The 13,288-nt window shown below is 59.4% G+C and overlaps 2 protein-coding genes across 4 annotated transcripts in view; one reads left to right on the top strand and one right to left on the bottom strand.

Moving 5' to 3' along the window:
• The first annotated feature begins 5,490 nt into the window (after positions 1–5,490).
• Positions 5,491–11,328, top strand: ADRM1 (ADRM1 26S proteasome ubiquitin receptor). The gene is made up of 10 exons (XM_049869057.1): positions 5,491–5,574; positions 6,783–6,996; positions 7,696–7,812; positions 8,777–8,900; positions 9,208–9,294; positions 9,789–9,870; positions 10,041–10,273; positions 10,549–10,706; positions 10,852–10,954; positions 11,099–11,328. The coding sequence occupies exons 2-10, from the start codon at positions 6,784–6,786 to the stop codon at positions 11,203–11,205; spliced, it is 1,224 nt and encodes a 407-aa protein (XP_049725014.1). The 5' UTR covers positions 5,491–5,574; position 6,783; the 3' UTR covers positions 11,206–11,328.
• A 44-nt stretch (positions 11,329–11,372) lies between these two features.
• LAMA5 (laminin subunit alpha 5) overlaps positions 11,373–13,288 on the bottom strand; it is a 54,523-nt gene continuing 52,607 nt past the window's right edge. For 2 of the 3 annotated variants that reach the window (XM_049869054.1, XM_049869056.1), the window contains 6 exons: positions 13,083–13,241; positions 12,828–12,990; positions 12,583–12,716; positions 12,403–12,496; positions 12,129–12,251; positions 11,373–12,038 (listed from right to left, as the gene is read on the bottom strand). In XM_049869054.1, coding sequence (XP_049725011.1) covers positions 11,878–12,038; positions 12,129–12,251; positions 12,403–12,496; positions 12,583–12,716; positions 12,828–12,990; positions 13,083–13,241 — 834 coding nt within the window. In that variant the 3' untranslated portion in view covers positions 11,373–11,877. The remainder of the gene's footprint in view (positions 12,039–12,128; positions 12,252–12,402; positions 12,497–12,582; positions 12,717–12,827; positions 12,991–13,082; positions 13,242–13,288) is intronic. The other variant, XM_049869055.1, reaches the window with a different exon arrangement.

Raw genomic sequence — 13,288 nt, 5'->3', positions numbered from 1 at the left:
ATTTTGTTCCTAATGGAGGTTAGAATCCTGCTCATGGATTCAGGGTCCTGGAGATTCAAGGGTGACCAAACAGACAAAACCCCTGGAAGCATGTTTTCTGTAAAAGATGACGTCACGGTGTCTGCCAGCGCTGACTGGATGAACAGGAAGGAAGGTGCCCCACTCTGGCCTCTGGTCCCACCTGAGTTGTGGCTGGCGCCATCTTACCCCAGAAGCTGGAGCTGCCACTCCTTGGAGGGCGGGTGCGGCGCTGCCCCCAGTGGCACAGGATCTGAGGTCTATATCCTCTGCCGCTTCCAGCCATGAGTGGGCAGTGAGCAGCAGGTTCTGGGTCCCCCCACCACAGGGCATCCCAGCATGCTGCTAGGAACGAGCACCCCCAGACTTGTGCTTCCCTCAAGGGCAGTGGAACCACACATCTTTCCTGAAGAAACTGCCAGAGTGGACACTTGAGGCCCTAACGGGGAGTGGTGGCTGTGACATGTGGTCAGTCTTCTGCAGAGAACAGAAGACTGAGACAGGGCACTGGCAGAGCCCCAGGCCGCTTAGCTGTGGCCAGGCCCCGAGGAGCAGCGTGGGGGACTTTCTCGACCACCGTCACCCCTTTCAGGCCCTGTCCCCTGTGCTCACAGGTTTTCGGTCTGCTGAGCTCAGAGTTCCAGCTCTGCTGGGAAAGCGGTCTGGGCCGTGGCTGCCGGGGGCTGGAGGGCCCAGTGGACTGCCCCTGGGGAAGCACAGCCCCAGCCGCCCCTCGGAGAGCTGCATCCACCGGCCACTGGTTTGAGCGAGCTTGGAACTGTCGGCTGGGTGGCGTTGGCGATGCTTCCTCTCAAGGACACTGCTCGCTTTTGGTAAAATTTCTCCCCGAAATGAGTGACTTAGGAGTCTTACAAGTCCCTCTGTTCCCGTGAGGAACAATGAAACGAACACAGTGAAAATTCCCACTCACTTCGAAACTTCTGACACACCATGAGCCCTTAGCCTGGTGACTCTGAGGTAGAGTGGGAAGGAGGGGTGTGGGAGAGCTGTGTTCCACGTGGGGCAGTGGAATCGGGAGAAGAAGTTGAAGCAATAGGAAGTTGCCATGAGTCCCGGATTCCTGCTGTTTAACGTTCAGACTTGCACACATCTTCCAAAGAACATGCCTGTCACAGGTGGGCCCAGACATGGGGACCCCGGGATAGTCTGACGAAGCAGTTGTAGCCACACGGCACCCCACCAGCATTCCCCACAGCCTTCGTCCCTTGTCCCCACCATCTCCATGTGCTCCACGAGCACCATATACATGCCAGTGGTCTCCTGGCTAACTGCGGCTTTGCCTCTCAGTCCCGAGCTGTCCCAGGTTGTATATTTGCTGCACAGGGGCTGACACACAGACACACGTCCCTCTGTCTTGGCCCCTGGCTGTCAGTGCCACAGCCGTGCCTCGCATGGTCTCCCATCTTCCTCCCTCCATCGTTGTGCTGGGCTCAGTGGTTCCTTTGCCAACACTGTGCTCGATTCAGTGTGGCATGAAAACAGGCAAGAAAAGGAGGCTGAGGAATGGATTTATTTTTATAATGCTCAGTGACCGTCAGTTTGCCGTGTTTGGATTTGGGGGAGGACTGTGTCCAGGCCTGTGAAGGTAAATGCCCAACTGCAGCTTTGAATGAAGGCACCGACAGTGGTTGCATTAGACATTTGTTGCGCCTCCCGACAATTTTTCACTGTCTCTGTGACTCTTGCCTTCCGGGGATGGGCTGTTTAGTGGCTGCAGACGAGTCCTCATGCCCGGGGACCGGGTGGTTGGCTGTCTGCGCTTGGAGACGGGCCTGCCAAACGGGTGGTTTCCAAATGTACTGGGCGCGGCTGGAGGAGCAAGGGGTGCTTGGGACGCGCTCAGTGCCACGCCGTGTGGGTGAAAGGGCTGGTTCTCCAGGCAGCAAGCATGGGCCCACCCCCCTTTCTGGGGTTGCTGGAAGCAGCACAGCCCCCAGGGTGCACGTTCGCTGACACACAGGCTCCCACTGCCCAACCTCTGCCCCAAGTGGTCCTGCCGCATGTTCCCACATGCACCACCAGTTGCGCTCTGAGAGCAGACTGAGCAGAGGCCAAGTGGCCCTTGGTCCTGGGTATTAGTCCCCTGGGAGTGCCCTGGGGTATGGACAAGGGCTATGCATCGGCTACACCATCCACTGAGGGCGACTACTGAGCACGCGGCCCTGCCAGCCCCCAATGACCCACCCAGGCCAACTCCCAGAGCAGAATGAGGGCCCGTGAGTGGGGAAACCCCGGCATGGAGCGAAATGCACCGTTAGGTGTGCAGTCGTGAATTTTGACAAATTCACACTGTCTTAAAAAAAAAAAAAAATTTTTTTTTTTGTATACAGATACAGAAGACTGCTGTCACCCCCCAAAGTCCCTTCGTGCCCCGGGCACCCCCATCTGTCTCTGTCCCTGCATTTCCACTTCTCTTGCTGGCACCGTGCACCTTAGATGCCTTCCAATGGGAGGTCTGCAGTGGGCTCTGGTTGCTGAAACAGTTCCCCAGGCCGCTTAGCCGCTGGCCAGTCGGTGGACAGCTAGGTTGTTCCCACATTTGGGGCAATGATGAAAAAGGCTCTACAGACATCGTGAGGGTTTTGTGGGGACCTATGTTTTTATTTCTCTTGGCAGATACCTAGGAGCCGAGTGGCTCCACTGTATAGCAGTTGCTCGTGTTTAAATTTACAAGGAAACTGCCAAACTCTTTTCCCCGATGGCTGCCTGTTCGAGTTCCCCCAGCACCCCCAGCTCTGGGCTCAGTGGTATGGGGTTTCCCTTTTGTCTTCGTTTTTAGCATTCTAACAGGTGGGTTGTAATTTGCACCTCTCTGCTAACTAGTGACAGTGAGCATGTTTTCAGGTGCCTGTTTGCCACCTGTGCCTCCTCTTTGGAAAAAACGTCTTCATGGCTTCTGCCGATTTTTTTTTTTGCATCCCAGGTGCTGTGTCTGCTGCGCCTGTGCCTTTCATCAGAGGCGGGGCTCTCAGGTAGACCTGGTTTGTGTTCTTTGCTTTGGGGCTTGTTGGTTTGTTGCACAAGATGAACAGAGAGCATCCTTCAAACGATCTGATTAGTTAATCTGGACCCCGGGAGCTGGAGACACGTCTTGGTGATGGAAGCATTTTGCAGACATTATCCACTAATTTTAATCAGTACAAATCAATGATCAATGATACAAATCCCAATGGCTGCGGCTTGTCAAGAGCCTGGGAGGCAGTGTGTGGGCTGCGACCGGCTGTGTCGGCCCCTCCAGCCTGGAGCCAGGGAGCTCTGGGTGAGGTGGAGCCTCGACAGGAAGGCACAGGGGCTTACAGGCCGCCAAGCAGGGACAGACGGGGGGTGTGGGGGCAGGTCTGGGCAGCTCGTACCAGCCATGCTGCAGCTGCCTTATCAAAGCAGTTGTCCCCAAGTTGACTCGATCTCATGGCGACCTCAGGTGCCTCAGAGTAGAACTGCATTCCATAGGGTTTTCCATGGTTGATTTTTCCACAGTAGATCGCCAGGCCTTTCTTCCTAGGCTTCTCTGGGTAGACTCCAGCTTCCATCTTTAGGTTAGCAAACCAAGCACTTAACTGTTTGCCTGACCCAGGGACTCCTTCAAATTCATTTAGACAACAAATTTAGAATTCACCAAGCCTGTCAACGGTGGAGAGGGTTTTCAAGGTGGCCCCACCATGCCTATCCACCTATATAGCTCCTCACTGTAGATTGCTCGAGGAAACTATTGAAAACTTCACTGGACGTGTGTGCAAAGAAGCCAATTTTTTTTTTTTTTTTTTTTTTGAGCCATCTGAGAACCCAAGGCCTGAGCAAAGGAGAAGTTGAGTTTGGGGTCTGCTCTGGGGTCCCTGCCTGGAAGGGGCATGTCGCCTTCAGGTCCTCACTGACTCATTTTCCCTGTGGCAGCTGTTCAACTGTCCACTCATTTGCACAAGTAATAGCTGGCCTGCCGGCCTCTTTCCTGCAAACCCAAGTTGGATTTTCTCAGTTTTTTCTTTGTTCTTTTTGGCAGGGGTATGTTATAGTTCGAATCCGCCAGGTGCTCCTTGGAAACTCTATGGGGCAGTTCTACTCTGTCCTATAGGGTCGCTGTGGGTCGGAGTTGACTCGATGGCACTGGGTTTTTGGGTTTTATGTTACAGTGTCATCCTCCAGCTCTTGGGGGCCGGCTCTGTCTGTCTAGTCTCAGGGTCCCTTTAGAGGCTGAAGAATTACTGAGGACCCCAAAGAGCTTTTGCTCCAGGGGGTTTAATCTATTGATATTTACCACATTAGAAATTCAAATGAAGACATTAAAAATATGCATCGGTTAACTTTAAAATAATAATAACACTACTCGTCAATATAATTAATAAAAAGCAGCTGATCTTTCTTTGACCAAAAAGACGGGGACTACGGCACCAATTGACATTTTTGCAAGTCTCAGTCTGGCTTCACAGCCATTGGCTGTCTCCAGCCTGTTCCTGGGCACATGTTTGTAGCATCTGCAAACTCCATCGTGCTCTCTGGGGAGACTGGAGTGAGAAAGGCAGACTACATCCCAGGCTATTACAGAAAAGGGGGCTCCGGGACCATACTCTCAGAACCCCTGCTTCAGGCAGCTTTAAGCAAATCCCAGCAAACTGATCGGTTTGTTCATCAGCAGGCTCCTGCTCCCAGGTGTTCCCTCGTTGCCTTTGCTTTTATGTCAAATTAACTCAAAGTAACACGGAGCTGACATTTTCCCAGCTCCAGTGTCACAAGACTCCTACCTTTTTAACTTTGTGACTTTCTATCTTTGGCCTCGGCATCTTGCAGCACTGAATCAGGAATCTTAGAGGCCTGATCAGGGCTCCCAGGTCATTGCTCTGTGTACACAGGGGGCATCCTGGATGGACGGTCGGCCTGCTGGCCTGAGCGCCAACAGCCTGTGGACCAGGGCCCTGCCCCTCCCACACCTGCGGGACGTGGGCGCAGCCGAGGCCCCTGACCCTCCGAACACCTGCGGGGCGTGGGCCCAGCCGAGGCTCCTGCCCGTCGAAACACCTGCAGGGCGTGGGTGCAGCCGAAGCCCTGCACGGTGGTACGATGCCTAGCACTGATGCGGTCGGCCGTGTTTAGGGCCCTGGTCGCGACCCCGCGCCGAACCCTGCCTGCCCCTTAAGTGCGCCCGTGCCCCGCGGGCCAGTGGCACGCAGGGGTCGCGGCGTCGCCAGAGGTGACGCTGTTGGCTGGGACACGGGCCCCCGCAGCCCGGCCTGCGGTTCCCGGCGCCGCCGCCAGGGGCCGCCGCCGCCCCCTATGACACAGCAACAATAGCGGCCTCTCTGGCCCCCGCCGCCCGCTTCCTGCGCGCCGCGGCAGCCTGCACGGGGCGGGGCCGAGCGATGGGCGGCCACTCGGGCCAGTCGCTCGCGGCGAGGGGCGGGCCGCGAGCCCGCGCAGGACCAATCGGCAGGCGGCGCAGCGGGTCAGGCGGGGCGAGTGCGGGCTTCCGGCGGGGCCCGGCCGCCGCGGAGGAGGAAGAGCGAGCTCGGGCATCGCTTCTCGGCCTAGCGTCGGCGCAGCCAGGTGCCCCCGGGGGCGGCCGGGGGGCGGGGTGCTGCCCGTGGTGTGGGGACCGGCTCGGAGGGGCAGGGACCGGCCCAGAGGGGCGGGGGCGGCGCAGCTTGCGACCCCGCGGGAGGGACCTTAGGCCTGAGAGGGTCCTGCGGGGGAGGGGGAGCCGGGTCGGGGGTCCGTGGAGCAGGGGTCCTGGGGGTGAGGGAAGGGGTGCGAGGGGAGGGGGTCCTGGGGGTGAGGGAAGGGGTGCGAGGGAGGAGGATGTGAGGGGAGGAGATCCTGTGGGTGCGAGCAGAGGTGCGAGGGAGGAGGATGTGAGGGGAGGGGGTCCTGGGGGTGAGGGCAGGGGTGCGAGGGAGGAGGGTGTGAGGGGAAGGGGTCCTTGGCTGGGGCCTCTGGGGGCGGTGGTCCAGGGATGGGGGGCGGGGGGGCGAGGGAGAAGTGTGTGTGGAGGGGGTCCTTAGGCTAGGAGCCCTCGGGTGGGGGTTCTGGGGGGAGGGGGGTCCTGGCTGCTGCCTTTTCTGCTCCTCCGAGCCCAGCACTTCCTTAGGCCCCAGGGTGGGGTTTCCCAGGGATCCCCACCACCCCCAGCCCTCATTCGCTAAGTTCAGAAGCCACAGGCTTTTGGTGAAATCGGGGTTCCTCTTTACCCAAGCGCAGAGGTGGGACAACCATGAGCTGCTGCCTTCAATTCTGCCTTTGTGAGAAGATCTGGGGCACCACTCCATGAAATAGCCAAGTTAGGGGCTGCGTGTTCTCCAGCCCAGTGGCCAGCTTCTCTTTTTTAAGGGTCATACTTGCAGCGTTGCTGTGTTAAAGCAGAAAGGCGAGGTCACTGTGCCCATGGCCTGTCCTGGGGCTGAGGGGTTAGTATGAGGCCACCTCAGCTCAAGTGTTTTGAGTTCTATGGCTCTCAGAACGAAAAACCAACAAGAGTTTGTAAGAGAGTGCCGCCCACAGGGCCCATGCACTCTGGGGTGACGGGTGTCCGTGCACTTCGGTTTTGCTCTTTGGGAAACATGAAAAGAAGCTCAGCATTGATCCTGGGAGGGCGGGTGGAGCTGGAGTGGGACCAACCCTGGTGTGGGGGCACGGCGCACCCTGGGGGCTTTTGTCCCCATCCGTGCAAGCAGCAATGTTTGCAGAGGAAATGGAGAGTTTTGGCAGTACACCACGTTGGCACACGTGGGGTCTAAGTGCCACCTCTCCTTTTTCAGGATGACGACTTCAGGCGCTCTCTTTCCAAGCCTGGTGCCAGGCTCCCGCGGCTCCTCCAACAAGTATTTGGTGGAGTTTCGGGCAGGAAAAATGTCCCTGAAAGGAACGACGGTCACCCCGGACAAGCGGAAGGGGTTGGTGTACATTCAGCAGACCGACGACTCCCTCATTCACTTCTGCTGGAAGGACAGGACGTCGGGCAGCGTGGAGGACGTGAGTGTCCGCCACCTGGACGCCACGGCTGCCGGCGGGTGGCTGGGGTGGTCTTTGGGGCTTGGTTTTTGCATGGGGTTGCTGGGTTGGTGTCCGCCATCAGCCGTTTCACTTGCTTCTGGAGCGTCCCAGTCTTGCAGGGTCGTAGGTCATCACTGCTTGTACTTTAGCCATCAGGTGTGAAGTGGAGGTCTTTCCTCTGTTAGATTCTCGAGGAAGCTTTGTCTGCTAGTGCTTGTCACTCTGCGTTCTTTGCTGTCCGCGATGGATTGATCTTTGTTACGTCTGAGAGTGGATCAGAGCTGACCTTCTAACTGTCTACAAAACTAAATGGTGGTGATACTGAAAATATTTGAAAATCACCATTTATTTTATAAAAAACAACAAGCTTTTGAAAGGTGATGACATGGGGCAGAACTGTAAAGTACCCTTTGAACCCACCTGAGCCCCTGCTGTGAGTGCCTGCCCTGCCCCCCAGCCCTCACCTGAGGGTCCGCCCTCACAGTGGGCGTCGGAGGCTGGCTCCTCTTCCCTGTGGAGACCCCGTCCCTGTGGAGACTCCGATAGTGAGGGGCTCTGGCAACTGATCTGTCTCACACTCTGACACACAGGCTCTGCCGTGTCTTCTCGAGCAGTCGGGAGCCTTGAAGGTTTGCTTGTGTTAAGCTTGCTCTTGCCTCCCCTCGTGTTCCTCTGTAGGACTTGATTATCTTCCCCGACGACTGTGAATTTAAGCGGGTGCCTCAGTGCCCCAGTGGGAGGGTCTACGTGCTCAAGTTTAAGGCAGGATCCAAGCGGCTCTTCTTCTGGATGCAGGTAGGTGGGAGGCCCTGCTTCCTGTACTGCCTGTTCTCAGCATCATGAGGTAGATTGGGAATTTGGCTCAAGGGTAACCTTGTATAGGCTGTTCCTGTGCGCCATCTTCCTGTTAAAAGTCTAGAAGCGGACTTGCTTGTTGTATATGCGTGTTTGTGGTTTTGACACAGACCCCCACGGCCCCCCCGGAGGCTGACCTCCCCCTCCCCCCAGGCACTAGAGCAAGGCATCAGCTGTTCCTGGGAAGGACTAGGAAGGAAGTGCTTCCCACCCTGTGGACCCCGTGGTTTCTGTCACGACTGCTCAGCTTTGCTGCAGCAGCTTCAAAGCTGCCAAGGCCAGCTCGTGAATGAGTGGGCATGGCTGTGTGTCGATAAAATGTTATTTACAAAAACAGGTGGAGGCTGTGGTTGCCAACCCTGGTGTAGAGCGTGTCTCTCCACAGCTTTGCCAATAGGAGTTGACAGGCTTTGAGTGCCTTTTCCACTTTTTACCCTTCCCAGTTGTGCTCTTGTTTGCCGCCTGTCTTCCCTCTTTGCCAGGCAGGCAACAACCATCTTTTGTCCTCGCTCTGTTCCGGGTGGTATGCAGGGTCTGTGGTGTGTGCCTGGTGACTGTGACTATTCTTCTCAGTTCTGGGAGAGACGCTGCCTGATAACCACCCCTGCTGCGCTCCCAACCCTGCTCTGTGTCTAGCCCTGAAGGGCCGCCGGGGCTGGTGCTCAGGCGTCGTGCGCTAAAGGCCGCGTTGAAGGGCAGACTTGTGTCGTGGGACGAGTCGAGGCGTGGAGGAACAGGGAGGTGGGCCCGTGGGTGTCGATGCTGTAGTGCCCGTCTGGAAAGCGGGTGCCATCATAGCCCCAGTGAACTTGTAGGGCGGGGGCAGCCTCGGCCTCACCTGTGAGCAGAGCCTCTGCTGTGGGGCTGGCCCGAGACTCTGACACACTGTGGCTGTTCCCCCCAGGAGCCGAAGACTGACCAGGATGAGGAGCACTGCCGGAAGGTCAACGAGTACCTGAACAACCCCCCGATGCCCGGCACACTGGGGGCCAGTGGCAGTGGTGGCCACGAGCTCTCTGCACTCGGCGGTAACCGCTCGGTCTACGCGTGCCGTGCTGGTCGGGTGGGCTGGATGCCGGCCTGGTGGCCAGGCGGCCTTAGTGGAAGCGGAGGGACCTAAGCTGGAAGCCCCTGTGGTTCCTGATCAGCCCTCCTTGTTTTTGTAGGCGGGCATTCCCTGGCCACCTTTTTGCAGGGGAGACCTGGCGTGGCGGGTGGGGCGTGCTGTCTCGCCACGCGTGGGTGAAGGCCGCACTGAGTGCCGCTTGTCTTCCGGGGGGACCCGTGGGACAGGTGGGGCAGGCGGGGGCGCTGAGCACCTCCCATCTGCTGCAGGTGAGGGTGGCCTGCAGAGCCTGCTGGGGAACATGAGCCACAGCCAGCTCATGCAGCTCATCGGACCGGCCGGCCTGGGAGGACTCGGTAAGCTGCCCGCCGCTGCGGGGTGTGGGTGGGCGCATCCTCGGCTGGTTCTGTCAGGGTGATGCTCCTGGCGCATTTGTGCACTACCCTTCTGGGGCTGAACTGTGCATATGGGCCTCCACGAGGACCCCAGTCCCATGCAGGGGGCAGGCTAAGGCACGGGGCCCGCTGGCTGGCCTGTGCCACCTTGTCACTGGGGGCAGACGGGCATGTTCCTGGGCAGAAGTAAGTGCTTGTTGCTTGGGGTGGATTTCGGACTGAACGTTACTTTTGAGTCTTTGGCTTAACGTGATTAGCGGAGGGGAAGGGAACAAATGACCTGACTGGACAGAAACTTCTAGAATGTTGTGCTCTGGGCTGCTGCTGCCCTGCCCCCCTCAGGCCCAGTACGTTCACCCCGCGTCTGCCCAGAGGCTGTGTGCGCTGTCACCTCCCCTGCTTTGCCCTGCGGCGGGGGGGCCGTGATGTCCTGAGCACTGTCTCGTTCCTCGTAGGTGGGCTTGGGGCCCTGACTGGGCCGGGCCTGGCCAGCTTACTGGGGAGCGGAGGGCCTCCAGCCAGCAGCTCATCGTCCAGGTGAGCCCAGGCCGGCCCCCAACAACACATAAATACGAGGCTGCACGTTGTCATTCCTGAGGAAGACTCAGCACGGGTGTGGTGTGTGGACACTTGGCAGGAGCATGCCGCCCCCAGTCCTGTGCTCAGGGCTCAGGCGCTGTGGCTCTCTCTCTACACCCTCCCGACAGCTCCCGGAGCCAGTCTGCTGCCGTCACTCCCTCCTCCACCACCTCTTCTGCCCGAGCTACCCCAGCCCCTTCTGCGCCAACAGCTGCCTCCGCGACCAGCCCGAGCCCTGCGCCCAGTTCAGGTAATGGAACCAGCACGGCAACAAGCCCAACCCAGCCCATCCAGCTGAGTGACCTGCAGAACATTTTAGCCACTATGAACGTGCCGGCGGGGGCAGGCGGCGGCCAGCAAGGTAAAGGAATGCACGCTGTCGGCTGGAGGCTGGGTGACGGTGTCTGCTGCCCTGCTCCCCCACTCGCGCACTCTCCAGGGCGTGGGCACGGCATGTCCCCTGGCCCTTGCAGCCCTGCACGCATCGCCCGGGCACTGCTGTGACGGAGACCAGCCCCACGCTTGCCTATCCCCTCGCCTTTGCTTGTCTCCTCGCCTGGCCTGGAGTCTGGTGCTGTCTGCCCGGCGGGGCACACAGGCCAGAGTGCGGCCACTGACGCCATCTTTGCATCCTAGTCGACCTAGCCAGCGTGCTCACGCCCGAGATCATGGCGCCCATCCTCGCCAACGCTGACGTCCAGGAGCGCCTGCTGCCCTTCCTGCCCTCAGGGGAGTCGCTGCCTCAGACGGCGGAGGAGATCCAGAACACATTGACTTCGCCCCAGTTCCAGCAGGTGACATCCAGGCCCACCCTCATGGTGCCGATGGGGTGGGGATGGAGCGCCTTTGCCTGCCTTGGGGAGGGAGCCTGGCGAGGGTGGCACTGCGGGCCCTGGCAGGAGCCCGCCACCTCACGCTCCAGCTCTGCTCTTCCCGCAGGCCCTGAGCATGTTCAGCGCAGCCTTGGCCTCGGGGCAGCTGGGTCCCCTCATGTGCCAATTTGGCCTGCCTGCGGAGGCCGTGGAGGCTGCCAACAAGGGCGGTGAGTGCCCATGCCGCCTGCGTCTCGGCTTTGCCTGGTTGTCTTGGGGGTGGGGGTGCCACACCCTTCGTGCTTGCATGTGGTTTTCGCGGTCCTGGGGGAGAGCTTAGGGCCAACAGCGTCATGTTTTTAAATACATTGTAGACGTGGAAGCGTTTGCCACAGCTATGCAGAACAGTGCCAAGTCAGAGCCGAAAGAGGGCGACGCGAAGGACAAGAAGGACGAAGAGGAGGACATGAGCTTAGACTGAGTTGTCTGCGCCTCTTAGGGGCGGGGTGCTTAGTGGTTGTGACTTCAGTAGCGGTGTTTGTGGCTCCTTGGAGACCTTTGCACCTGTTTAAACTTCTTCATAAATAAAAGCCTTTTCTTTTATCCTCTCGTTCTGGTGTTCTTTGTGCCGCCTCGGGGGAGGCACCACCCTGGCCTGGCCGTCTCCCGTCTGCATGGTCGGCTGCGAGGCTCTGCTTTGCAGGGGCACCGTAAAGAGCGTTCCAGGTGCCCGTCTGGGGCAGCTCAGCAGAGTGGAGTGGGGCGCCTAGGAGACCCTGGGGGCTGGGGCCACCCGCCGCCGTGCCGGCACCAGACTGGAGTTGTAGCTCTTCTCTGTTCCAATTTGATTCAGAGTCAACACTCTGTTAAACAGGTTACTTTTAATTTTTATTTTAAAAAGCAGGGACCAGTGACAGCTCTCTTACTACTTTAAAAATTGGTGGAAGTAAAAGTTCAGAATTAAGCCAATTGAGAGAAAATACAAAAACTCACTTTACGTTTAAAGAGTCAGTCATAACTTAAACCAGTTCTGGAGACCCACCACCCACAGCTTCTAGGGAAGCCTGGTGCAACCTGGCTGCCCTCCCTGCCAGGGGCCCACCACTCGGGAGAACTGAGGCCAGGTCCAGAAGTCCCGCAGGGGGTGGCCATACTACATGACTGGACAGCTGCCGAGCCCCACCGCCCCCTGGACACGCGAATGCATCATGGTGACAGGGGCCCCATTGACGAGCAGATTCCTCATGCAGCCGCGGTAGGTAGGGGGCTGCGGGGGCGTGTCCGTGGGTTCTGGGGTGTGGAGAGGGAGGAAGGCTGATGGGAGCAGAAACAGCATCGTCTACCTGCCCGCTGGCCCCCCAACCTCGGCTGAACCACCACCACCCAGGGCATGACTGCACTCACCGGGCAGGCCCCCCAGGTGCAGAGGCGCGAGGCTGCGGGTAGAGGCTCGGGCATAGGTGGGACCCAGGGTGTGATTGCTCAATGAGTCCACCTCCAGCAGGATCGAGGCCCCGCCCTTGGTCACTGCAACCACAGACTCCTTGTGGCCCAGGATGTCCCCAGCCCACCCTGCACCTGCCCCTCCCCCTCTCACCAGCGGGGGGTTGTGGGGTGGGAGACTCGGGACTCCCGTGTCCCAGGGCTTGATCTGCCCTGCACAGAGAAGCAGGCTCACCTGCAAGGCGGTGCCACCGCCCATCACACAGCGCTGTGGGGTGTGTCACCTGCGTGGAGAACTTGCCCGCTCCATCGTCCCCCTGCAGCAGGACCTGTGGGGGTGGGGAGCGGGAGTGGGGAGGGTCAAGAGGCCCACCCACCCAAGTCCATAGCCTGGGGCCACACCCCACCAGCTCACCTGCTTGTCCAACACCTGCAGCTGCAGGTAGGGGGGCGCCTGCACCTGCCCCAGGTGGAAGACCAGGCCTCTGGCTGCCTGGGGCCGCACCTCCAGCTCCAGGCCCAGGTCAGGCCCCGGGGCCACTGGGAGGTCTGTGGAGAGAGAGGAGTGAGGAGAGAGGGCCAGAGCCCTCCCTCCTGGGCGCTATCCCAACCCACCCTGGCCTGAGAGCATATGGGAGTAGAGTGCCTGCGCCCACAGACCTGGAGTGACAACTCCCCCACTGCCAGCAAAGAACAGGCCTGCCTCCAGGGGACCTGAGTAGCAGGGCACGACACCCATCATCTGCGTGGGGGGCCCCACCGGCCGCCTGTCCAACCTCAGCCTCTTCACACAACCGCTGAACCCCAAGCCACCGAGGGCCACCTGGGGGTAGAGAAGCAGGGGGATCAGGGCCCAGGGGTACAGGGAAAGTGGACCACTGTGGGCGGGCAGGTGGCTGGGGGCGCAGTTCTCACCGGCAGCTGGGAGCTGTGGCCCCCAGGTGGGAGGCCCCCAACAAAGAGGGTGCTGGGCTTGGGTCCCTGCACGCCCCGGTGGCGGGGGCCTTCCTGGCTCTGGGCATGGGTCCCATCTGTAACCAGCTGGATCCGTCTCTGCTCCCAGCGCACGGACACCTGGGGTGGGCGGGGTGTGTTAGGGCAGCCAGGGTCCTGCCCAGCCC

Source organism: Elephas maximus, chromosome 25 (assembly GCF_024166365.1).
Source record: "Elephas maximus indicus isolate mEleMax1 chromosome 25, mEleMax1 primary haplotype, whole genome shotgun sequence".
Lineage (NCBI taxonomy): Eukaryota > Metazoa > Chordata > Mammalia > Proboscidea > Elephantidae > Elephas > Elephas maximus.
Note: the sequence above shows the minus strand (reverse complement) of the source record. Positions and strands in the feature narration are given on the sequence as shown.

Coding starts and splice junctions, on each gene's coding strand:
- ADRM1 (XM_049869057.1), top strand. CDS start 6,784: ATGACGACTTCAGGCGCTCTCTTTCCAAGCCTGGTGCCAGGCTCCCGC. Junction 9,295..9,788: donor GGCCGGCCTGGGAGGACTCG/GTAAGCTGCCCG, acceptor CGTTCCTCGTAG/GTGGGCTTGGGGCCCTGACT. Junction 10,955..11,098: donor GGAGGCTGCCAACAAGGGCG/GTGAGTGCCCAT, acceptor AATACATTGTAG/ACGTGGAAGCGTTTGCCACA.